Source organism: Acomys russatus, chromosome X (assembly GCF_903995435.1).
Source record: "Acomys russatus chromosome X, mAcoRus1.1, whole genome shotgun sequence".
Taxonomy (NCBI): Eukaryota; Metazoa; Chordata; class Mammalia; order Rodentia; family Muridae; genus Acomys; species Acomys russatus.
Window position 1 is genome coordinate 90,086,502 of NC_067169.1, and position 20,812 is coordinate 90,107,313.

Sequence of the window (20,812 nt, forward strand, 5' to 3'; positions counted from 1 at the left end):
TGCAGGCAAAGCAGTGTATACACACTAATAAATAAATAAGTTAAAAAAAAGGAAGCCCTATTCCCATTTTTCTGAGATAGCACCAGATAGATTTTCAAAGTGGCTGTACTAGTTTGCATTCCCACCAGCAATCCCCTGGAGAGGGAGACCTGGTGGCACTCAGAGGAAGGACAGCAGGTTGCCAAGAAGAGACTTGATACCCTATGAGCATATACAGGGGGAGGTAATCCCCCTCAGGAACAGTCATAGGGGAGGGGAATAATGGGAAAATTGGAGGGAGGGAAGAATGGGAGGATACAAGGGATGGGATAAACATTGAGATGTAACAAGAATAAATTAATAAAAAAAAGGATTGATTAGACTAAAAGCTTCCACAAAAAATAAAGGGACAATTTACAGAATAGGAAAAAATAAAAACTATATACCTGACAAAAGCTTAATGGTCAGAATCTATAAACAATTCAAAATAACACCAAAATAAAATTTTTAGTAATTCAATACCGAATGGGCATTAGTCCTAAATAGAAATTTCTCAAGAGAATGTATAAAAATTGCCAACAGGTAAATGAAAATATAGTGTATAGCACTAATCATCAGGGAAATACAAATCAAAACAACAATGAGGCATCTCCTCACGTTAATGAGAATGGCTATTTATAAGAAAGGCAAAGATAACAAATGCTAGGGCAGCTGTGGAGAAAAGAGAATCCTTGCATGCAACTGGTAGGGATGTAAATTAGTATAGCTATCACTGAAAAACAGCATGCAATTTCCTTAAAAGTAAAAAACACAAGTATTATATGACTTAGCAATCTCATTATTGATTATATATCCAAAGGAAATGAAATCAATCTACTAAAAAGATGTGCCTGCACCTCTAAGTTTACTGTAGCACTATTCACAATAGTCAAGAAATGGAAATATAAGTGTCTATTAGCTGATGAAGGGATAAAGAAACATGGTATATATACACAACAGATTACTCTTCGGTTATTGCAAGGGATTAAAGTACTGTTTATGATGACATTAGTGGGAATGGGTGTCATTTCGTTAAGTGAAATAAGCCAGACATTAAATAGAATCCAAGTAAGTAGATCTTATCGATGGAGTCATCGTTACCAGATGTTAGAAAAAAAAGAAGGGAAGAATGTGGCAAGCCTGATAAATGGGTACTATGTTAGTTAGAAGCAAGAAATTCTGGTATATTACTGCACAGATTACTAAAATGATAAGGTATTCTATGCTCTTAAGTTGTTAAGGATTTTTAATGATTTCACCATAATAAAATAATAAAATTGAGATAAACACCACACAATATACACAAACCATAGATATATGGTTTTTTAAACAAAAATTTCCTTTGATTTGAAAAAGAAATGGAACATGTCATTATGTATAAAAATGACATGTATATTGGCCATTGACAGAGCAAACACCTACAATTCATTTAATCCTAAAGAATGGCTGTACATATTCAGAAACTATTATTACACCTTGCAGGATTAACAATTAGTACCAGAACCATTCATTAACAGAAACAACTTGAATATTCTAAATATTCCTCATGTTTCAGTAGGATGAACACATATTTTAAAGCTATTTTAGTTACATAAGTGGTGACTTTTATAAAAGACAAAAATGTATTAAGTGAATAGGAAAAATTTAAATACTCATACAATTATTCAGTTTTTTCTTTTCTTATTCAAAGGTTGCAAAAGAAAGAAAACATTTCCTCAAATTGGAATAAATGAAGTTGAAGGCTAAGCATTCTTCTAGCAGCCTATAAAAATCATTTTTTAAAAAGCCAAATTATTTATTTGGTAGTTGTTGATGAATCCAGGAGATTTCATTCAAGGTGCTTCAGCTATTTAGTGATGATGCTGTATCTAAAACCCTATTTGTAAACATACTTTTTGAATGGTCATCTTTGGGCTTGGAATTCATTCTCATTGGAACTACAAAGAGATACACATGGGTAGTAGTGATGCAATGCATTCAGTCTTAGACAATGGCTAACACTGAAACAGTAAAATAGAATAAAGAACATGGAGTTTTTGTTGCTAATTCAGTATGTTAATTTTTTTACATGTTTGGAGAGAAAAAGGTTTAGTGTACTTAAGAGCAACCAACCCTGATGTAATGACAAATTGTAAACTGCTAGACAGCTGCAGCCAGTAATAAAATGCTGAGACCTGAGCACATACCGGGAGCCTAATAACACAGCAAATCCCAGTATCTGAGAGAAGGCAAAACAGCCAAAAGAATAACTGATAGATTGGTTGCTATAGTAACTAAGACAAATTTGTATACTGACTACTGACTGGGGGAGAGAGGGCACTGCAGTTGCTATAAGATATGAAGTCCATATTATGTCATGATTGCTTTTCCTTCAATTTTGCATCATGAGAACAAACTAATATAAAGATAGTTCAACTGGAAATAAGAGAACAGACAGATTTCCACTTTGAAGATCAAGACAGCAACACATTAAGAATTTAGCTGAAAAATATTTCAAAGTTGGGGGGAGTGGCACAGAACTAATGAAGGGAAGATCATGGAAAATAATGTAGATGTCTGTAAATAGAATAAAGAAACAGGTTATCAATTCAAGTAAAAAGTAGTAGGGTATCATAAAGTGGCTACAAGTTTTATTTAAACTATGCTTAAACTAGGTACTTATCTCTTAGAGAAAGGGTTAATTGATCCACACTGCATATGTATTTCCTATGACAAAAATGGCAAAGGAATTATATATTGTATCTCACTTGTCAGGCCACAGAAGGTAGCTCATAATCTGGTCCCTAATGGTGCTTGGGGTGACATTCTCCTCTTCCATCTCCAGCACCACAATTACCATGATTTCAAACTACTGTCCCTTCTCATATTATTTCCACTATATTCGCAGAAAGTAGCTAGCAAATTTGCAGCAGGAACATGAGGAGGAAAAAGAATCCCCTCCATTGATAAATTTATCAGACGTTAATCAAAGTTATAACAATGAATAGAACAGAATAAAATTGAGTAGGAGACAACTTCCTGAACAGAACACCAACAGTCCAGGCCTTAATGTCAACAATTAATAAATGGGACCTCATGAGGCTGAGAAGCTTCTGTAAGGCAAGAGATACTGTCAAGAGAACAAAGCGACAGCCTACAGACTGGGAAAAGATCTTCACCTACCCTACATCTGACAAAAATCTAATATCCAAAATATATAAAGAACTCAAGAAATTAAACACCTCCAAACTGAATAACCCAATTGAGAAATGGGGCTTGGAACTAAACAGAGAATTCTTAACAGAGGAATATCAAATGGCTGAGAAACCGCTAAAGAAATGCTCAACCTCCTTAGTCATCAGGGAAATGCAAATCAAAACAACAAGATGGAAGAGATTCCATCTTACAGCCATCAGAATGGCTAAGATCAAAAACTCAAGTGACACCACATGCTGGCGAGGATGTGGAGAGAGAGGAACATCCCTTCATTGCTGGTGGGAATGCAAACTAGTACAGCCATTTTGGAAATCTATCTGGTACTATCTCAGAAAACTGCGAATAGGGCTTCCTCAAGACCCAGCTATTCCACTCCTTGGAATATACCCAGAAGATGCTCCAGCACACAAGAACATTTGCTCAACCATGTTCATAGCAGTCTTATTCATAATAGCTAGAGCCTGGAAACAGCCTAAGTGTTCCTCAGTAGAAGAATGGATAAAGAAACTGTGGTACATTTACAGTATGGAATATTACTCCGCTATTAAAAACAAAGAATTCCCAGAATTTGTGGACAAATGGATTTAACTGGATATGTCCATAATGAGTGAGTTAACTCAGAAGCAGAAAGAGTCAAATGGTATATACTCACTTATATCTAGTCACTAGGCCAAGGGGCATGTCCCAGGAAAGTCTTCACTTACCAGGAAAGTGGGGCAGAGGGGAGGACATCCTATTGGGACTCTAGGTGACAGAAGCATAGGAGAATGGGGAAATAGAAGGCTCCAGAGGGTCCTAGAAACCTACAAGAACATTATGATGGGCAGATCTGGGCCCAGGTGTCCTGCTCAAACTATGGCACCAGCCAAGGTCTTCGAACCCCTACCCAGATCTACCCAATGGACAGGACATTCTTCACAGTTGAGTGGAGAGTGGGGACTGACTTTCACACAGACTCTGGTGTCCCATATTTGACCACGTCCCCTGGATGGGGAGAACTTGTGGCACTCAGAGGAAGGATAGCAGGCTACCAAGAAGGGACTTGATACCCTATGAGCATATATAGGGCGAGGAGGTCCCCCTCAGTCACAGTCATAGGGGAGGGGAGTAAGGGGAAAATGGGAGGGAGGGAGGAATGGGAGGATACAAGGGATGGGATAACAATTGAGATGTAATATGAATAAATTAATAAAATATATTAAAAAATAAAATAAAATTTTGTGAAACACACACACACACACACACACACACACAAAATTGAGTAAAAAATATTGGTTGTTGTCATAGAGTTACATGTCCCAAACCAGAAATTATTTTGTTCTATAAGAGTACCAATGAAGGGCCGAGGAAAGGATTCAGTCCATAAAGTGCCTGCCATGCAAGCATGAAGACCTGACTTCAGTTCACCACAACACTTGTAAGGCAAGCATGGGGGCTGGAGAGATGGCTCAGTGGTTAAAAGCACTTGCAGAGGACCCATGTTCGGTACCCAGCACCCACACGGCAGCTTACAATCATTAGAAACTCCAGTTTCAGGAGAATCTGTTACGTTTTTCTGTCTGCCACAAGCATGAGACATACATGCAGTACACATTCAACTATGCGGGGAAAACATCTATACACATAAAATAAATATTTAATTTAAAAAAGACAGGTATGGAAATATGCACCCACTAGGGGCATGAGATCACCTACTAGGGCTTTGTGAGCAGCTAGTCTTGCCTAATAATTGAGCTCCAGCGAACAACCCTGTCTCAAAATATAAGGTAAAGAGTGACTGAGGAAGATGCCTGACACCAACTACTAGCCTCCATAAGCACATGAACCCACAGGAGCATTCTCAGTTTCATACACATGTACAAATATTTTAAAGACTATCAATGAGGCTGGGAATGGTAGGGCACAGTGTTAATCTCAGTGCTCAGGAGGCAGAGGCAAAAGAATTTCTATGAGTTCAAGTTAGCCTGGTCTGCATGGTAAGTTCCAGGCCAGTTGCACCTAGTAAGACCTTGTCTCAGAAACAAAAAAGCAAAACAACAAAACATTAAAAATAAAAAATTTGGAAATTAAAGAAAAAGATCACCTATGACCTTATCCTATAATGATGTGTTTTTAATATTTTACTTTGTTTTCGGTTTGGCTTTTTGAAACAGGCTTTGGGTATACAGACGAAACTGTTTCTGAACTCATGACTCTCCTGTCTCCATTTCCTCAAGCACAAACATTACAGGCACACACTATGTCTGTTTTTTAAAACACTTTTAAAAATCATGTTTTATGCCTTATTTTATGAAATAAGTTATCATAAGATAATAAAGTTTTCAACTTACAGGAATTTGTACAGATTCAAATTGAGTCTCCAAATTGCCATATTGCTACCAACTGTCCTACCTCTGTGAGTCACCAATTGACAGTTGGAGGTCACTAAATTTAGAACCTAAATTTACTAATTAATATGTAGAAGGTTTTTTCTCCCTTCAATATTTTACATGAGTACGTTAAACTGCACTGATAAATACATTTTCATCAATCTACAGAGCCAACAGCAATCGATATAGTCTATGGTTGAATGCCAACCCAGAAACAACCAACTATTGTTTTTTATTTAGTATTTTTAAAATGTTATGTGCACTGATGTTTTGCCTGTATGTATGTATGTCAGATCTTATAGTTACAGATAGTTGTGAGCTGTCATGTGAGTGCTGGGAATTGAACCTGGGTCCTCAGGAAGAGCAGTCTTAACTGCTGAGCCATCTTTCGACCCCTTTTGTTGTTTTAAGATAGGTTTTCATGTAGCCAAGGTTGGCCTGAAACTCACCAGACTACTGAAGATGAACTCCAACTCCTGATCCTCAATGCTTCCATCTCCAAAGTACTGAGATTAGAAGCATGCTACTATGCTAGCTCAAATATCCATTTACAAAGATTTTTCCCCCTAATACTGCAATTCCAACACTAGAGATGCTGATACAGAAGGACCAAGGGTTTGAGGGCAACCAAGAGTATATAAGACACTGTCAACACACACACACACACGCACGCACGCACGCATGCACACACGCACGCACGACCACCACCAGCAACAACAGCAACCAAGCAAAAATAAACAAACTTTCAGTTCAGGGTCAAATGTTTTCGGGGCTGTTTTCAGACCAAACAATTTTGTTTTTTAAAAATTTCTCTATATGTATATATACATAATATACCACAGGTGCACCTGTGTATGAGTTTGTGCGTATAAAAGGCTAGCAAGAGATTTTCCTCTACTGTTAACTTTTTTTTGAGACAAGGTCTGTTACTGAACTCTAAGGTAACCATTTTGGCTAGGCTGGCTGGCCAACAAGCTTCCTGGAATTGACCTGCTTCTGCCCACAACACTAAGGTTATATGGCAGGCACAGCCATGCAGAACTTGAAAGTGGATGATCTGTATTCAAGCTCAGATCCTCTTGTTTGTATAGCAAGTGTTCTTGTGGAAAGCCATCCCTCTTGCTCTTTTTTTTTTTTTTTTTTTGTCTGTTTGCTTTGTTGTTTTGAGACAGGGCCTTGTTATATAGTCCTGGCTGGCCTGGAATTCACTATGCAGACCATGCTGGCCTCAAGCTTGAAGTGATTCTCTTGTCACTTCCTCCTGAGTACTGGGATTACACATGTGAGTTACTATGCTCAGCTAGACCTAACAATTCATCTAGTTACTTGGATCTCTGTTTTCATGATTCAGTCCATATTTTACCATTACTCCAACCTAAATATGGTGGATTGCTGCTAACACTAACAAGACTCCTAAAAGTGAAACAAAACTATATAATCACTGTTCATAGATAAGTTACCTTCTACAATTGTCTCCATTCAAATGTGGTAGCATTGCATAGATAAGGAAGTAAAAGACCTGAATTTTAGTTTGAACTCCGAAGTAATGTATCACTTCCTTCTCTAAGTCTAGGTTTCACTTTCACTTAAATGGGAAGGCTGAGCCAAATTATGTCTAGTTAACTCTTATTCTAAAAATGCATGATTCTATCCCTCTTCTAAGGGCTTGAGGCCTAGGAAGTTGAGGACTTTGGCTATCAATAAAGAAACAATATTGAAAATATTACATTTATTTTTATAACATGCTCTCAGTTGTAGCCTTTAGGATATGTAGGTATAATTCACAGTTGGGAGAGGCATCCAACTCATATGTAATTTATGTAGTAAATGTATCAAAGCTGTCAATGTGTATTAAAATAAAGGGTTATAAAAATATGTAAGCCAGGCCTGGTGGAACAAGCTTATAAGTCTAGCTACTAAGGAAGCTGAGGCAGGTCGGAATGTTTAAGCCTGCCTAGGCTATAAAAAGTCCAGGCTAGCCTGGGCAACTTAGCAGATACATATTAAATTAAAAGAAAACCAAAAAATAGTCTGGGAATACAGCTCAGTGGTAGAGTGTATCTAGCATGCATCAGACCCTAGATTCAGTGGTCAGTACAACAAAAACAACTGAACAGCATTCATTCATATATATATATATATATTTCTCCAAGAATAAACTTTTATCAATAGAAGCACACACTGCTGACAGACATTTAAATTTCAAAGGGTTCTCAAAATGTAATTTCAGTTTAACATTGAGGAACTAGATGACTCAGTGTTGGGCTCTTTTCTACTATACCACAGTTCCTCCTGCCTTTCCTGCTGTATTAAGCATCAGAACAGAAAGAATGCCACGTTATGAAACTGATCTGGGACACAGTTCTGTTAATTCAGTGAGGTGTCAGAGACAAGCTACTTTCTCTCTCTGGGCTTTAGTTTTCTTAACATTTTGTGGGAGTTCAACTAATTGCCATTCTAGATGGCATAAAAGTCCTACATAATAAAACAAAAATATAGATTCTTGAAAGAGAAAATGGGAACCTGTAGCCAAGAGAACTGAAAGGTTTGGGCTGCTGGCTTTAAATAGATGTATCAGTTCAATTTAGAAGGTTGGTACAAAAGCATTTTCCTCTGGGATCTATTGCGGAAAGATCCATTCTTTACAGAGTGTACAACAGCTATGATGTAGTAGAAGAAACAGAGGACTAGTGTTTGATAAGCTCGTTTCAAATGCCAGCTCTGTTACTTGCAAGTTGTTTTTCCTAGAACAATGTATTTAACTTCTCTAAGATCTTATATGTAATAATGGAGAAAGTACCAATCAAAAGAAACCATTATAAATGTGGTACACATTACAATTTGGTTAAGAGATGATCTGCCACTGTGGAAACATAACTGCATTGGACTGAAACTCTAGTAACTGGGCTGCTTATTAAATTTGCTTTCAAAGTACAGATTAGCAAATAAATAAGAAGTGTGAGGAATAAATCAATATTACGGAACAGACTGTGTATTTGGATTCTGCTGATTAACAAAACAGCAGGTGTCTCAAGTGTCTACTCAATTTAGTACAATTTGGTGAAATGCTCTATGTATTCCCAAACACACAAACATCAAGAAGCATTCTTTAAGTGGCCAAAGTCACTCAATTAGCCTCTTAGAGCTTGTATAGAGCCACTTCGATTCATGTCAAGGAACAGAACACAGTTCTTATGATCAACTAGCTAGTGATGCCACCTGTTTTCAGAAATCACGATTTCTCACTGAGTTTTTTTAAGCTGTTAGCTGCCAAGCTAAGTCTGCTCACAGTATCTTACAAATCTGCCACAGAGGATGGAGGAAAATTAAAAACAAAGCCATCCCTTTTCTGCCCTCTGAATATTATTGTTGTCAGGTCCAATTCTCCAAATAAGTCTGTTTTCTTCCAATTCTCTCACTAATACAGTAGGAGAGAGGTCATGTAGTCGAGACAGTTCTTGTCATTTTTATCTCTGGAGCTCTCAACATGCTCAGTTGGGGGGTAAGCTAGAGTTAAATTTAGGAAGCTGGGTCTCAAAGGAATTAAAAAAGAAACAAACTTTTCACCTGCTCTCAAATATAAAGTTCTTGAGAAGCTCTATCATCCCGGAGTGGGAAAGTGACTATCAATTCTATCATAATGACTCACTGGTTTCAGATAAGGAAAACAGTTCTAAGTTCTGTATACTTCCTCCAAAGCAAGCACTGTGGAATGCCAAGAGAGGAAGAGAAGAAAGACTTCATATTTGAATATGTCTTCTGTGTCAGGTATTGAACTTAGCAATTTACAGAGGTTCTGAGATAACTGTCCTTTCTAGATTAAACAACTTTATCCAATGAGAAAGAACAATATCCACATGGCTCTGAATAATAGTGAAAACTGATCATTTCTCCCACCCAATTAAAAAAGAAAAAAAAAAAGCAAAACAAAACAAGATAAAGGCTTAGTAAGTATTTTATCCTCTCATTTAACCTGAAGTGACATTTGATTACTCTGAAGGGAAAGCCACACAGCGTCTTTATTTCAGAAGAATCTAAATGTATTTTCTACCCTGTTCTATCAAGTTACAAACTTGAGTCAGATACTGAACTTCAAGTAGATTCAGTGCTATCTCAAGGCACATCATTATCATCCTCAAATCTCACAATAGTGACAGACAGCTTCCTGGAAACACATACACATTACTAATCTACCAACATACATCTCTCTCTGCTCTTGTTGCTATAATGTTTTGGATATGGAGTATTTATACTATGTAGCAGATTCTTTTTTAAAAGGACTTCTAAGCTGTACTTATAACTTTATTTCTATTAGAGTTTTCTTCCACGGGGTAACTATAAAAACTAAAGAAACTTCAACGCCAAGAATCGTACACTAACATACACATTTTACCAATGATTTTTTTCAAGATCTTATAGTTCATGACTATATTTCACTGCTTCTAGTTACAGACATGTGAGAAGAGTTTGTGAAGTCATTTTAAATGCTATTTTAACTCTGAAAAAAAGTGGAGAAGTAAAATAAGTAAGTCCAAATCCTGGTCAGAGAGAGCTGCTTTCCAATTAGTGAACTTCCTACTCAGAGCTACCCATATTAATCACCAGTAAAACATCTTGCAAAATTAGATAAAGGGCACAAAGCTGGGCTCTCCTTCCAAGGACCAGATTACTCAGCACTTGTTTGGACATCTGTACTCAGCTGTGTGCATTTATGTCCGGCTGCCGTTGCAGACCACATCATTCTCTCTAATGGTAAGGATCTTGTCTACAATTTCCTCTGGCGCACAGTAAAGTGCTATTTCAGTAAAACACAGTTGATCTCGAACACATTGGCTGGCTGCAGGACTTCCTTAAATAAATACCTGCTTTCCTCCCTTCCCCAATCGCCCCCCCCCTCCGCCGCTTCTTTTTTTTTTTTTTTTATGCAAAAGAAAAGGTGAATGGCAAATAGGGTAGCATTACAGCCACTTCCGAAAATGAATAGGTAAACTAGAGGTTTAAAAAGAAAAAAAGAGCCGGGGAAGTTCAATTTCTCCTGCTACCGCTCCTTTCGGTCCCCGAGGGTCAAAACAGATGTAGGAAAGGTAAGCTTCGAAACCCGCAAATACAAGTCCTTGCCTCTCAGGCACGAATGCCATCCACTCAAAGGCTGCCTAAGACAAGAAAGGCGTTCCGAAGGAGTCCCCTGGCTGGCCGCTCACTAGGAAAAAGGGTGGAGGAGGATTCCCTCTCTCTTTTCTCACTCATCCTGCCCTAAGGAGGAGTCCCAGGTCTGGGTTCTGAGGTGTCCAAGTGAGACTAGGACGGTGACGGTCACAGCGGGATTTGGGAGAGGAGTAGAGGGAGGCACTGGAGAAGCAAGAGACTGGGGTGTCCGAGTTCTGGGCCTGGGCTTCTATTACTTACCCTACAGGATAGCCGCCCCCCAGGTGCACATCTTCAGGGGCATCATAGAATTCCTCCGTGTCGCTTTCCGACGCCATTTATAGGACACACCCGCGGGTGAGGGGGCTGGCTCCGCCTGGAGAAAGGGTGATTCTCAGCGTCTCCTCCTCGTCAGTTAGTGTGTGAAGAGGTGGGTCCCGGGCGACGCTGAGGAGGGCACAGATGACGTGGAGTAAGAAGTCGGTTAGGGACAGGGGACCACCCTCAGTTACTGGGCGAAGGGTATGACCTGCAAAGCGACTGCTTGAGGTGGCTGCAGTGGGTCTGAGACTGTTGCCGGCGTCCCAGGCGCTAGGTGTATGAAGAGCGCTAGAGAAGAGGCTGTGGCTCTGCTCAGTCCGGGAGAGGAGACAGCGGGCGTGCCGGCGACAGCAGCTCCAATTTCTCCCGCAGCGGCAATTACAGTTGCTGGGAAAGCTACTAGCCCGCAAAATACCGACACGCACCTACCCTCGCGAGATTTCGGATCGGGCCGGTAAAGCGTGGGCGGGGCGGAGAGGTGGCGGGGGGCGGTCCCAGAGAGGCAGCGTTCTGATTACTAATGCGGGCGAAGCCTGTCAAAATGGCGCAAGCGCATAGAGGGTATTTTGGCAGAGGCCGGAAGTAGCGGGAATAAGGGAGGTGGCCAGCCTTCTGAGGGGCGGAGTCTAGGACCTGCGCAGGAGCCGCTGGGTGCCAAAACTCTGAGCCACGCCCTACTTAGGTGGGATTTTGCTTAGCGTTTTAGTCACTAATTCTACTAACTGCAGTTCTAAAGAGAAGCATTTTTGAGAGGGATTATTTTGAGACTCTTCCGTTTATCGTGAGAGAACAGTGTGGGCATTTGGGGCTTTATTTTACTTAGTCATCTTAGCCAAGTCTGAAATATCCAACCATAGGGTTTTGACATTTTCACCATCTCTAGTCTATTGGAATAGACCTGTTTTATTCACTTACCATGAGATTCCCTGATTGAGATCTCTACATACGATCCAGATGGCCAAAGAACAAAGTTCATAAGAAAGAGATAGCTGGGTGTGTCACATTTCCAAAGAGTAATAGTGGGTTTATTGCAGGACCTGAGCCAGCATAAGACCTCCAATTACTTTTTCTCAATACTTATCTGTCGTCGCTGACCACAGTGTGACAAATTCTATACTGCCCAAGATGTGTATCAGCCAAATTACATATATACGACATATGTATATGCTACATATATATGTGATTGATATACAAACATATATGAGAAAGAAGACGATACCATTGCAAGGCTAAGACACAAACTTAATTCTGATCTGCAACTGCCCAATGTCCAGTGACTAAAATAGAACGATACATTTTGAAAGACTGAGATGTTCTTTCTGAAACAAAGGGTCATTCATTGCCCATTAAAGTGATAATATTGACTTTCAGTGTTTTCACGAGGCACATTTATTTCTTCCACTGACGTAATGATAGGCTTTTGGAATTGTTTGTGCAGCTGTTAATCAAGATGGCAGCAGAAAAGCTTGGATTGAGACCAGGGACATAGCTTCAGAGATTAGAAATAGTGTTCTATAGGTATTGTGAAGCAATCCAACACCAGAGAAGGTCTAGTGTGGTCTGATGGATTTATAAAAATTTAAATACTATAAGCTAGATTCTGAAACATCCCAGAGGGGTTAGGAAAAACAGCATAATCAAGTATGGTAATATTTTGCAGCAGAACATATGATAGTTTATATGGGTAAACAAAAACTAGGGTATAGCTTCATTCTGTTCAGATAACTACTGCCAAATAAAATTAGAATTGGTGATTTGATTGTCAAATAAATCCCTAAAAACAAAAACTGTGTGCCGTATTTACATCATTTTACCCTTTCTCCAACCTCTACCCCCCAAAATGATAGGTCTTCTTTTCTTTATTATTATAACACACACACACACACACACACACACACACACACACACACACACTATGAGACTGGTTTATGTTGCTCATATGTCTTTTTAGGGCTGGTATATATATGAATTTTTTAAATGAAGGCTAGAAATTCAGACTTTTTTCTTTTTTCTTTTCTTTTGTTTCTGAGACAGGGTTTCTTTGTATAACCTTGGCTTTCCTGGACTTAGTTTGTAGACCAGGCTGGCCTTGAACTCCCAGCGATTCACCTGCCTCTGCCTCCTGAGTGTGTGCCATTGCGCCTAGCTTAAATCCAGACTTTTTAATTAACAGGAAAATTCTGGGTTTCAAGAGCTTTATGGATTTCCAAAGTGCAGGAAAAGAAATTGTAGATTATTGTGAAAGTGCAATTTTGTAAAAAATTACTGTTAGACTTTATGTGTTTTCAATGTTTTAATATAAAGAATAGATTTATGATTCTTACTACAAAATAAACTGGTGAGACGATACAGCTTTCTTGACTCTGCAGTATTGACACTGATCAGACATTGTACCACCCAATATGAGCAACTATTTGAACATTTAAAATGAGATAATAATACTGGGTGCAAGTCTGGCATGGTGGCACGCCTTTAATCCCAGCGCTTGGGAGGCAGAGGCAGTAGGATCTCTGTGAGTTTGAGGCCAGCCTAGTCCACAAAGTGAGTCTAGGGCAGCCAGGGATGTTACACAGAGAAATCCTGTCTCGAAAAACCAAAACCAAACAAAACCAAACCCAAACTAGGTGCAATGGTGCATGCAAGCAATACTACCATTTGAGATCAGTATTTCAAAGTCATCTTAAGCTATATAATGAGTTTGAGGCCAGCCTGGGCTGCCTAAGACCCTGCCTCAAACAACAAAAGATGTATTTCAAATTACAGGTTTTTGTTCATTATGGAAGATAGCCTTTGAATCATGGGAAAGTTTTATTAAATATATATGTTATGTGAAAGCATAAAAATGTATAAATTTAATTTCTTCCAACTATGTGCTATGTTTTTAAAATATATTGATTTATTATATATTTTTTAAACTATTTTTAACTATTTTTAACTATTAAGGAAAATATTTTGATGCTATGTTGCTATATGTGGAATATATAGCAATTCAGTGAACTTTCACTATTTGGTGTCATGCAATATTCTAAAGTGCTAAAGACAATTTGAATATGAAGAAGACAACTTAGTTCCTGTCTTCTACAAGCTCACAGTCTAGTGTTGAAATCCAAGTTTGAAGCTTTATTTGAATATTCCATGCCAATTCTCTCAGTTTTTAAGGTAAGTTAAACATTAATTTCTCAGTTGGGTCAAAATGGTTAGTAGGAATGAAAAGCCAATGACATCGTAGAGCTTTTATAATTGTCTATTTGAGTGCTTTTAGAACTGCATGGAAGTTAATTGCTGGGAACAATAAAACATATCTTAACCTTCATTTTTGAAAATGTTAAAGATGTGTTAATTTTTCCAGAATACTTTTTTGAGCTTTAAAGCATTAAGTTTAGTTCAAAGCAGTGGCTTAAAAAGTTTCCATTATGCTGGGTGTGGTGGCATATGACTATAATCCTAGCACTGGGGAGGCAGAGGCAGGCGGATCTCTGTTAGTTTGAGGCTAGCCTGGTCTACAAAGCAAGTCCAGGACAGCAGGACAGCCAAACAGGACAAACCCTGTCTTGAACAAACAAACAAACAATGTATAAATGAGCCTTTTAATCAAACCTATTTTCACAGGACAGTCCATATATTAATTTTTTAAATGTCCTGTTTGAAGCAGAGGTAGTTCAGGTCCCCCTTTTATTGTCTTTCCTGGACCCTTTCATGGACAGCCCTGAGGTTCTATAAAACAAACAGAATCAAACATAAGAAAAAGATAAAACTCTTGTTTTCTTAATTAGGGGTTAACAAACTGTTCCATGCTGCTTTTGACAATAACATTTAATTGATAAATAGATAGGCCTATTTATATGTTATGTGTTGGCTGTTATCCTGGCAGAGTTTTTTTCTGCAATTATTATTTTTATTAAACATTTTTTTTATTTTTTACATATACATTTATATCATTACACATATATACAATAAACTGCCTATAGCAAGAAGAACCATGGCACATTCCTGGCACAGTTTAACAGTTGGAATGTAGATTGCATGGCTTGCAAAGTGTGAAATATTTACTATTAGAGTCCTTCCAAAAGTTTTTTGTGGAATTCTTGTCTATACAATAGTATTTTGCCGACCACCCCATAACTGAAAGTACCTTTGAATTAAATGATTATTTGAATTCATTCCACAAAAATCAATAAGAACTCACAAAATTTTATGCATAGATAGAAATTATGATAAGATCTTCTCCTACTTGGCTTATTCCCAATGGCTGTAAGAACTACACTGATCTAAAACTAAGATCTAAGACTAAGGAAAAATCTTTGAGCTGGGCCTACTGTCCTCTATATAGCGGCAATTCTAATCGAAAAGTGAAGAGGTCACCACTTATGGAACAATTTATCGTGAGTGTTTTCTCTCTCTTCTTTGGAATAATAGAAACTGTCAGTATCCCTAGAGCTAGTATTGTGACAACCCTGGGAATAGTCACTCAGAACATCAGTGATCCAAGGAGCTCATGATCCAGGTAGCCTTTTCATGTAAGCACAGCACGACAGTGATAAATTAGGAAAATTGTATACAGGATTACATTATGGTGGGGGATGCAATATAGATATGAAAGGATTTAATATTGCTCCTTATGCGAGACTTTTATGGAGTTTGAAATATCAGAATCCATTAAAACTGCATTCTGAAATTGTGCACAACTTGCCAGGGACAAGGTAACATTTGCTAACCCTGAGCCCTAAATTATCTGTTTGAAAGGTCACTTGTGTTATAGCTGTAGTACTAAGTATTCAAGATTTTGTTGCTGTTTGGCTATGGAATCTTTCTATTTTTTTTTTCAGCCTACAAGTGTACCTTTTAAAAATGATAGTTTATGTTAACATTAGAATGAGTTTTCAATCCTTAAGCTAACAAGAACAGAGAAAGACTCGAAATGTCTTGACATAAAAAAACCAGATTGCAATTCAAATGTGTTATTTTTATAATAGAATATTATATAGTCATGTGCTTTTGTTTAAAACTCTGAAAGAAAGCAAATCAGAATTACCTTTAAAGGGAATTTGTTAGATGATATTTGTTCTATCATGATAAATATATTAAAAATAGAGCAGAGGGGAATTTCACAGTTGGATATGCATACTCTCATTGGCCCCAAATTAGGTAAAAGCAGAAAAGTACACTGAAATGGAATCAATTTGCATAGGAACACACAAAATGCACACGCTCATACCTCAGAAATCTGCCACCTAACTCAGTTCACTGTGTTTAAAATCCCATGTGTTCATGTCTAATGGTAAAACTTCCGGTTTGCTCTTAGATACTGCTCTTAACACTACTTCAAAATAATTCAAAAACTGCAGCCTTTCTGATACCCACTTCATTTCACAAATTTTATTTACTTAAAACCTTCTCACACAGGTATATATTGGATATTGAATATAGCCCTCCCCATATTATGTTGCCTGTTTTTTCTATATAAGCTTTGATATTTTCAAAATAAAGTGCTAGTGTATTATATTTAATTAGCATGGGTAAAATTGTGCTTCCATTTTTATTACGTTCATATCTTTTTGTGTATAATCCATATAAATGATAACATTTGGTGCATTCAAGGCTCAATACATATCAGTGTCCTCTCCATGTGTCCGTCTTTTGCTACTTATACTTTTTTATGTACTTTGGCTTCAGTTGTCCTATTGCTAATGGTTTCCTTCTTATAGTTAATGAAAATGGTTGCAAGAAACTTCAGTTCATAATATCTTAACTGTAAATATTTTTTATTCATGTGGTAGTAGTGTTTGAACTTAGTGTCTGTGCCTGTGCTAAAAGCCTGTAAGATCATAGGAAAAGTATCATTTTTTTTCAGGCCTGAGTCAACAGATTGGTTCTCTGCCATATGCCCAGTAGAGAGAGACTTGCATGCTTAGCTTATTCAGATTATGTGGACTATGTAATATGACTTTTCCAAGAAAATGATATGAGTAGGAAGAAACAATTGTTTATGGTAAGTTCTTAAGGGACAAATCCCTATATTCATTTGCATGAGGAGAGCTTATGGTATGTTAAATGAAAACAGGTGATACAGAATACTACATGTAATAATCTCATTTATGTGACATCATTTATTTGTGTGTCTATGTGTGTTTAGCCAAATATAGAGAATTATGGTAGAATATTCAGAAAGAACTTATTGTGATATTTTAAATTTTTTTATTTAAATAATAATATTAGGAGACTTGAGCCTTATTTCTCTCTTTGAGTAATGACTGAATATCCAACAATAACTGTATTACTTTGTAAACAAGGGGACGATATTTCTTTGAAAAAGGGACCATGTAACAAACATTAGGTAGACTTACATACAAAATTAAGACTTTACATTCTGCACCTATGAGTCCTGAGCTTATTGTAGATTCCATATTTAGGTCTTGGAATTGTTTAATAAATTCCACTAAGAAGCTAACTTGGAAAAATAGCCACAAAATGGAACAAAATACTTGGAATATAAATATTCTACTGTTGAAAATACCATACTATTTATACTTCAATTGACCCATAAGACAATAAGCAATGGTAATTTTTAAAACAACTATTAAATGGCAGACTAATGTGAAAAGTCAAGGAACAAGGCATAATATTAGAGGTATTCTGATAATAAGGACTGGACATAAGATTGCTTTTAAAAGCAATAAGAAATATACATGGCCTTATATAAAGAGAAGTAAACAAATGCACATAAACTTTATGCTTTAAAAAAATCACTCAAATCCAAATATGGGGGTGTATGTCTATAATCCAAACATTTGGGAGGCTGAAGCAGGAAGATTGCTACAGCCACCTTGGGCTACTTGATGAGTTTGAACAAAACCAACTTGGGACAAATAGAGAAACCTTGTCTCAAGAAAGAAGAGGTTGGATGAGACACACACACACACACACACACACACATACACACACACACACACATATATATATATATATATATATATATATATATATATATATATATATATATATATATAGAGAGAGAGAGAGAGAGAGAGAGAGAGAGAGAGAGAGAGAGAGAGAAAGAGAGAGAGAGAGAGAGAGACTGGAGAGATGGCTTAGTTAAAACACATACTGCTCTTTCGGAGTATCTGAGTTCAGTCTCCAGTACCCATGTCAGACAGCTCTGAACTGCTGGTAACAGGGTCAGATATCCCTTTCTTGGCTCTGTGGGTACCCATACATGTGCTTCCACATGTATGCACATAAGTAAAAAATAAATAAATCTTTAAAAAATATAAAAAGGGCTGAGTGTTTAGCTAGTAGTAGAGTGACTGCCTGGCAAGTTCAAGGCTCTGGCTTAAGTTTTTAGCTCTGGGGAGGACAGGCTAAGCCAACTGCTGTCCAGGCTCTTCGGGACCATCTGGGGCTAGGGAAGTGTGGGCAGCAGTTGATATTTCTTATTATTTTCATTTTTAAAATAAATAAATGTTCCAATTGAGGGTACAGTAAGCACGAGTCTAAGATGGCCCCTACATTCCCAGCTCCTGGTATATGTACCTTCTCTGGGTAATTCAGTCTGACGATATATATTAATGCTGTAAAGGGATTTTGTAGTCATTATTAAGGTCCCAAATCGATTGACTTTACAATTATGGCGATTATATAGATGGATCTGACCTAATGACAGAAATTCTCTAAATGTAGTTTCCCCTGGCTAGTAGAGAAGAGGAAGTCAGCAAGAAGGAAGCAAACATTTTAGTGTGAAGTGTTTATGAGGGCCACAGACTGTGGATTGTGAGCCATCTGTAGGAGTAGACAGAAGCCTCCAGCTGATAACCAGCCTGTAAAAGGAGGCCTTAGTCCTAAGACCACAGGGAGCTGAATTCTGCCAACAGCTTTAATGGACTTGAAAGAGGATCCCAAGCTGCAGATAAGAATGCGGCTTGACTTAACTTTGGCTTTACTTTTGTGTGACTCTGAGCTTAGAACCTACCCAGACTAGACTTCTGATTTTCAGAGCTGTAAGCCAAGATATGGGTGTTTTCAGCCACTAACTATATGGTAAGTTCTTATGAATCAGTATAAAACTAATACAGAAGTAAACATCCCTATCTTCAGGCTTCTGGTTAAGAATCACAGATCCAGATAAGTTATGATAAAAACAAACTGAGGCTATATGTTTTCTGAAGAAGTCCTTGTCCTTGAGTGCACTTGTGATTAAATGTAACATTTGTATGAGTGTTGATTGAGGTGTAATGAAAGAGAAGAAAAAAACACCTAGCAAATTCGGGGAAAAAAAAAAACCCTAACATGCATTTAAAATATGACAGAAATGTCTACTTTCACATATAGTCATAAATTCATAATCTACCTCTTTTTCAAAATATTATCTAGGACCCCAGTAATCCTGTCATCCATTTAGTGCTAGGGAATGGCTACCATCTTGTTTACAGGGCCTTTTCCCATTTAACTGAACCAGCTTGTCTTTTTTTTTTTTTTTTTTTTTAAATTTCAGTGCCAAACTTTTGAATTTCATTCTTAGTATGTTTTTTGAAATCTTTATCTGTGTATAATAAAAAAGTCACATATATTTATTGTATAAATTGTAATGCTTTCATAAAAGTATATATTTAAAAATGATTAAATAAAATACATTAACATAAATCCATCACCTTACATTCTTTTAAATTTTGAAAGAGTCTTTCTATGTTACTCAGACAGGCCTCCTGCCCCAGTCTCCTGAGTGGTGGAATTTCAGGTTTGCACTTTCATGCATAATATGTTAGTCATAACTATAGTTGCTATGCCCAACAGAACATATCCCTGTCATGTAACTGAAATTTTGTTCCCTTTGACTAGTATCGTCTTATTGGATGGCTGGCTCTATACTTCCCGTAAGATCAAACAATCACCATTATATTCTTTGCTTTTATGAGTTTGCTGATTTTACAGGCCACATATAAGTGCTATCTCAAAGAATTTATCTTACTGTGCTTGCCTTATTTCACTCAACAGATTGTTACAAGTAACTGAATTTAAAAAAAGAAGGAAAAATAGAAAGAAAGAGAAAGAAAGGCTCTTGTCATGGAGCCCAGGATGGCCTTGAGTTTCTGGTATACCTGCCTCAGTCTCCAGAGTGCTAGAACTACCTATGTGCACTCTCATGCCTGGCTGATTTCTTTCCTATTAGATTCTAATAGTATGCTTTGTATTAATGTCACTAATGACCTTCCTGCACCATTATCTAGTTTTCTGGTTTCACCCTAGTTGTTTGATGTTCATTATTCATACTTCCCTTTAAAAATCGTTAACACTTGTTTATTATGTGTGTGTGTGTGTGTGTGTGAGAGAGAGAGAGAGAGAGAGAGAGAGAGAGAGAGAGAGAGAGAGAGAGAGAGAGGGAGGGAGAGAGAGAGAAAGGAGAGAGAGAGAGAGAGAGAGAGAGAGAGAGAGAGAGAGAGAGAGAGAGAGAGAGAGGTGGGGGAGCACGCACAACATGTGCGTGAAGGTCATAGAACAATTTACAAAAGTCAGTTCATTCCTTCTACTCTGTGGGTCCCGGAAAATCAAACTCAGGTCATCATGCTGGGTAGTAAGCACCTATATCACCTCAGGCCATCTAACCAGCCCTATTCATTGTTTCTTAAACAGAATTAAGAATAGATTGAAGGTCTCATTATATGTCAGGCATTGTACTATTTAATGGATCAGCACTACTATGCTTAGTTCTTCCCCCACCTCTTTGATACACAGTTAAACTTGCGATGTAGCTGAGGATGACTTTGAATTCC

General features: G+C 37.6%; 1 protein-coding gene across 2 annotated transcripts in view; it reads right to left on the bottom strand.

Moving 5' to 3' along the window:
• Positions 1 to 11,593, bottom strand: part of Wdr44 (WD repeat domain 44) — a 99,237-nt gene extending 87,644 nt beyond the window's left edge. Inside the window, exons 1-2 of one of the 2 annotated variants that reach the window (XM_051142385.1) lie at positions 11,478 to 11,593; positions 10,989 to 11,174 (exon numbers count right to left, since the gene is read on the bottom strand). In XM_051142385.1, the coding sequence (XP_050998342.1) occupies positions 10,989 to 11,065 (77 nt within the window). In that variant the 5' untranslated portion in view covers positions 11,066 to 11,174; positions 11,478 to 11,593. Of the gene's footprint in view, positions 1 to 10,988; positions 11,175 to 11,256; positions 11,441 to 11,477 lie in introns of those variants that run through there. The other variant, XM_051142384.1, reaches the window with a different exon arrangement.
• Positions 11,594 to 20,812: the final 9,219 nt, after the last annotated feature.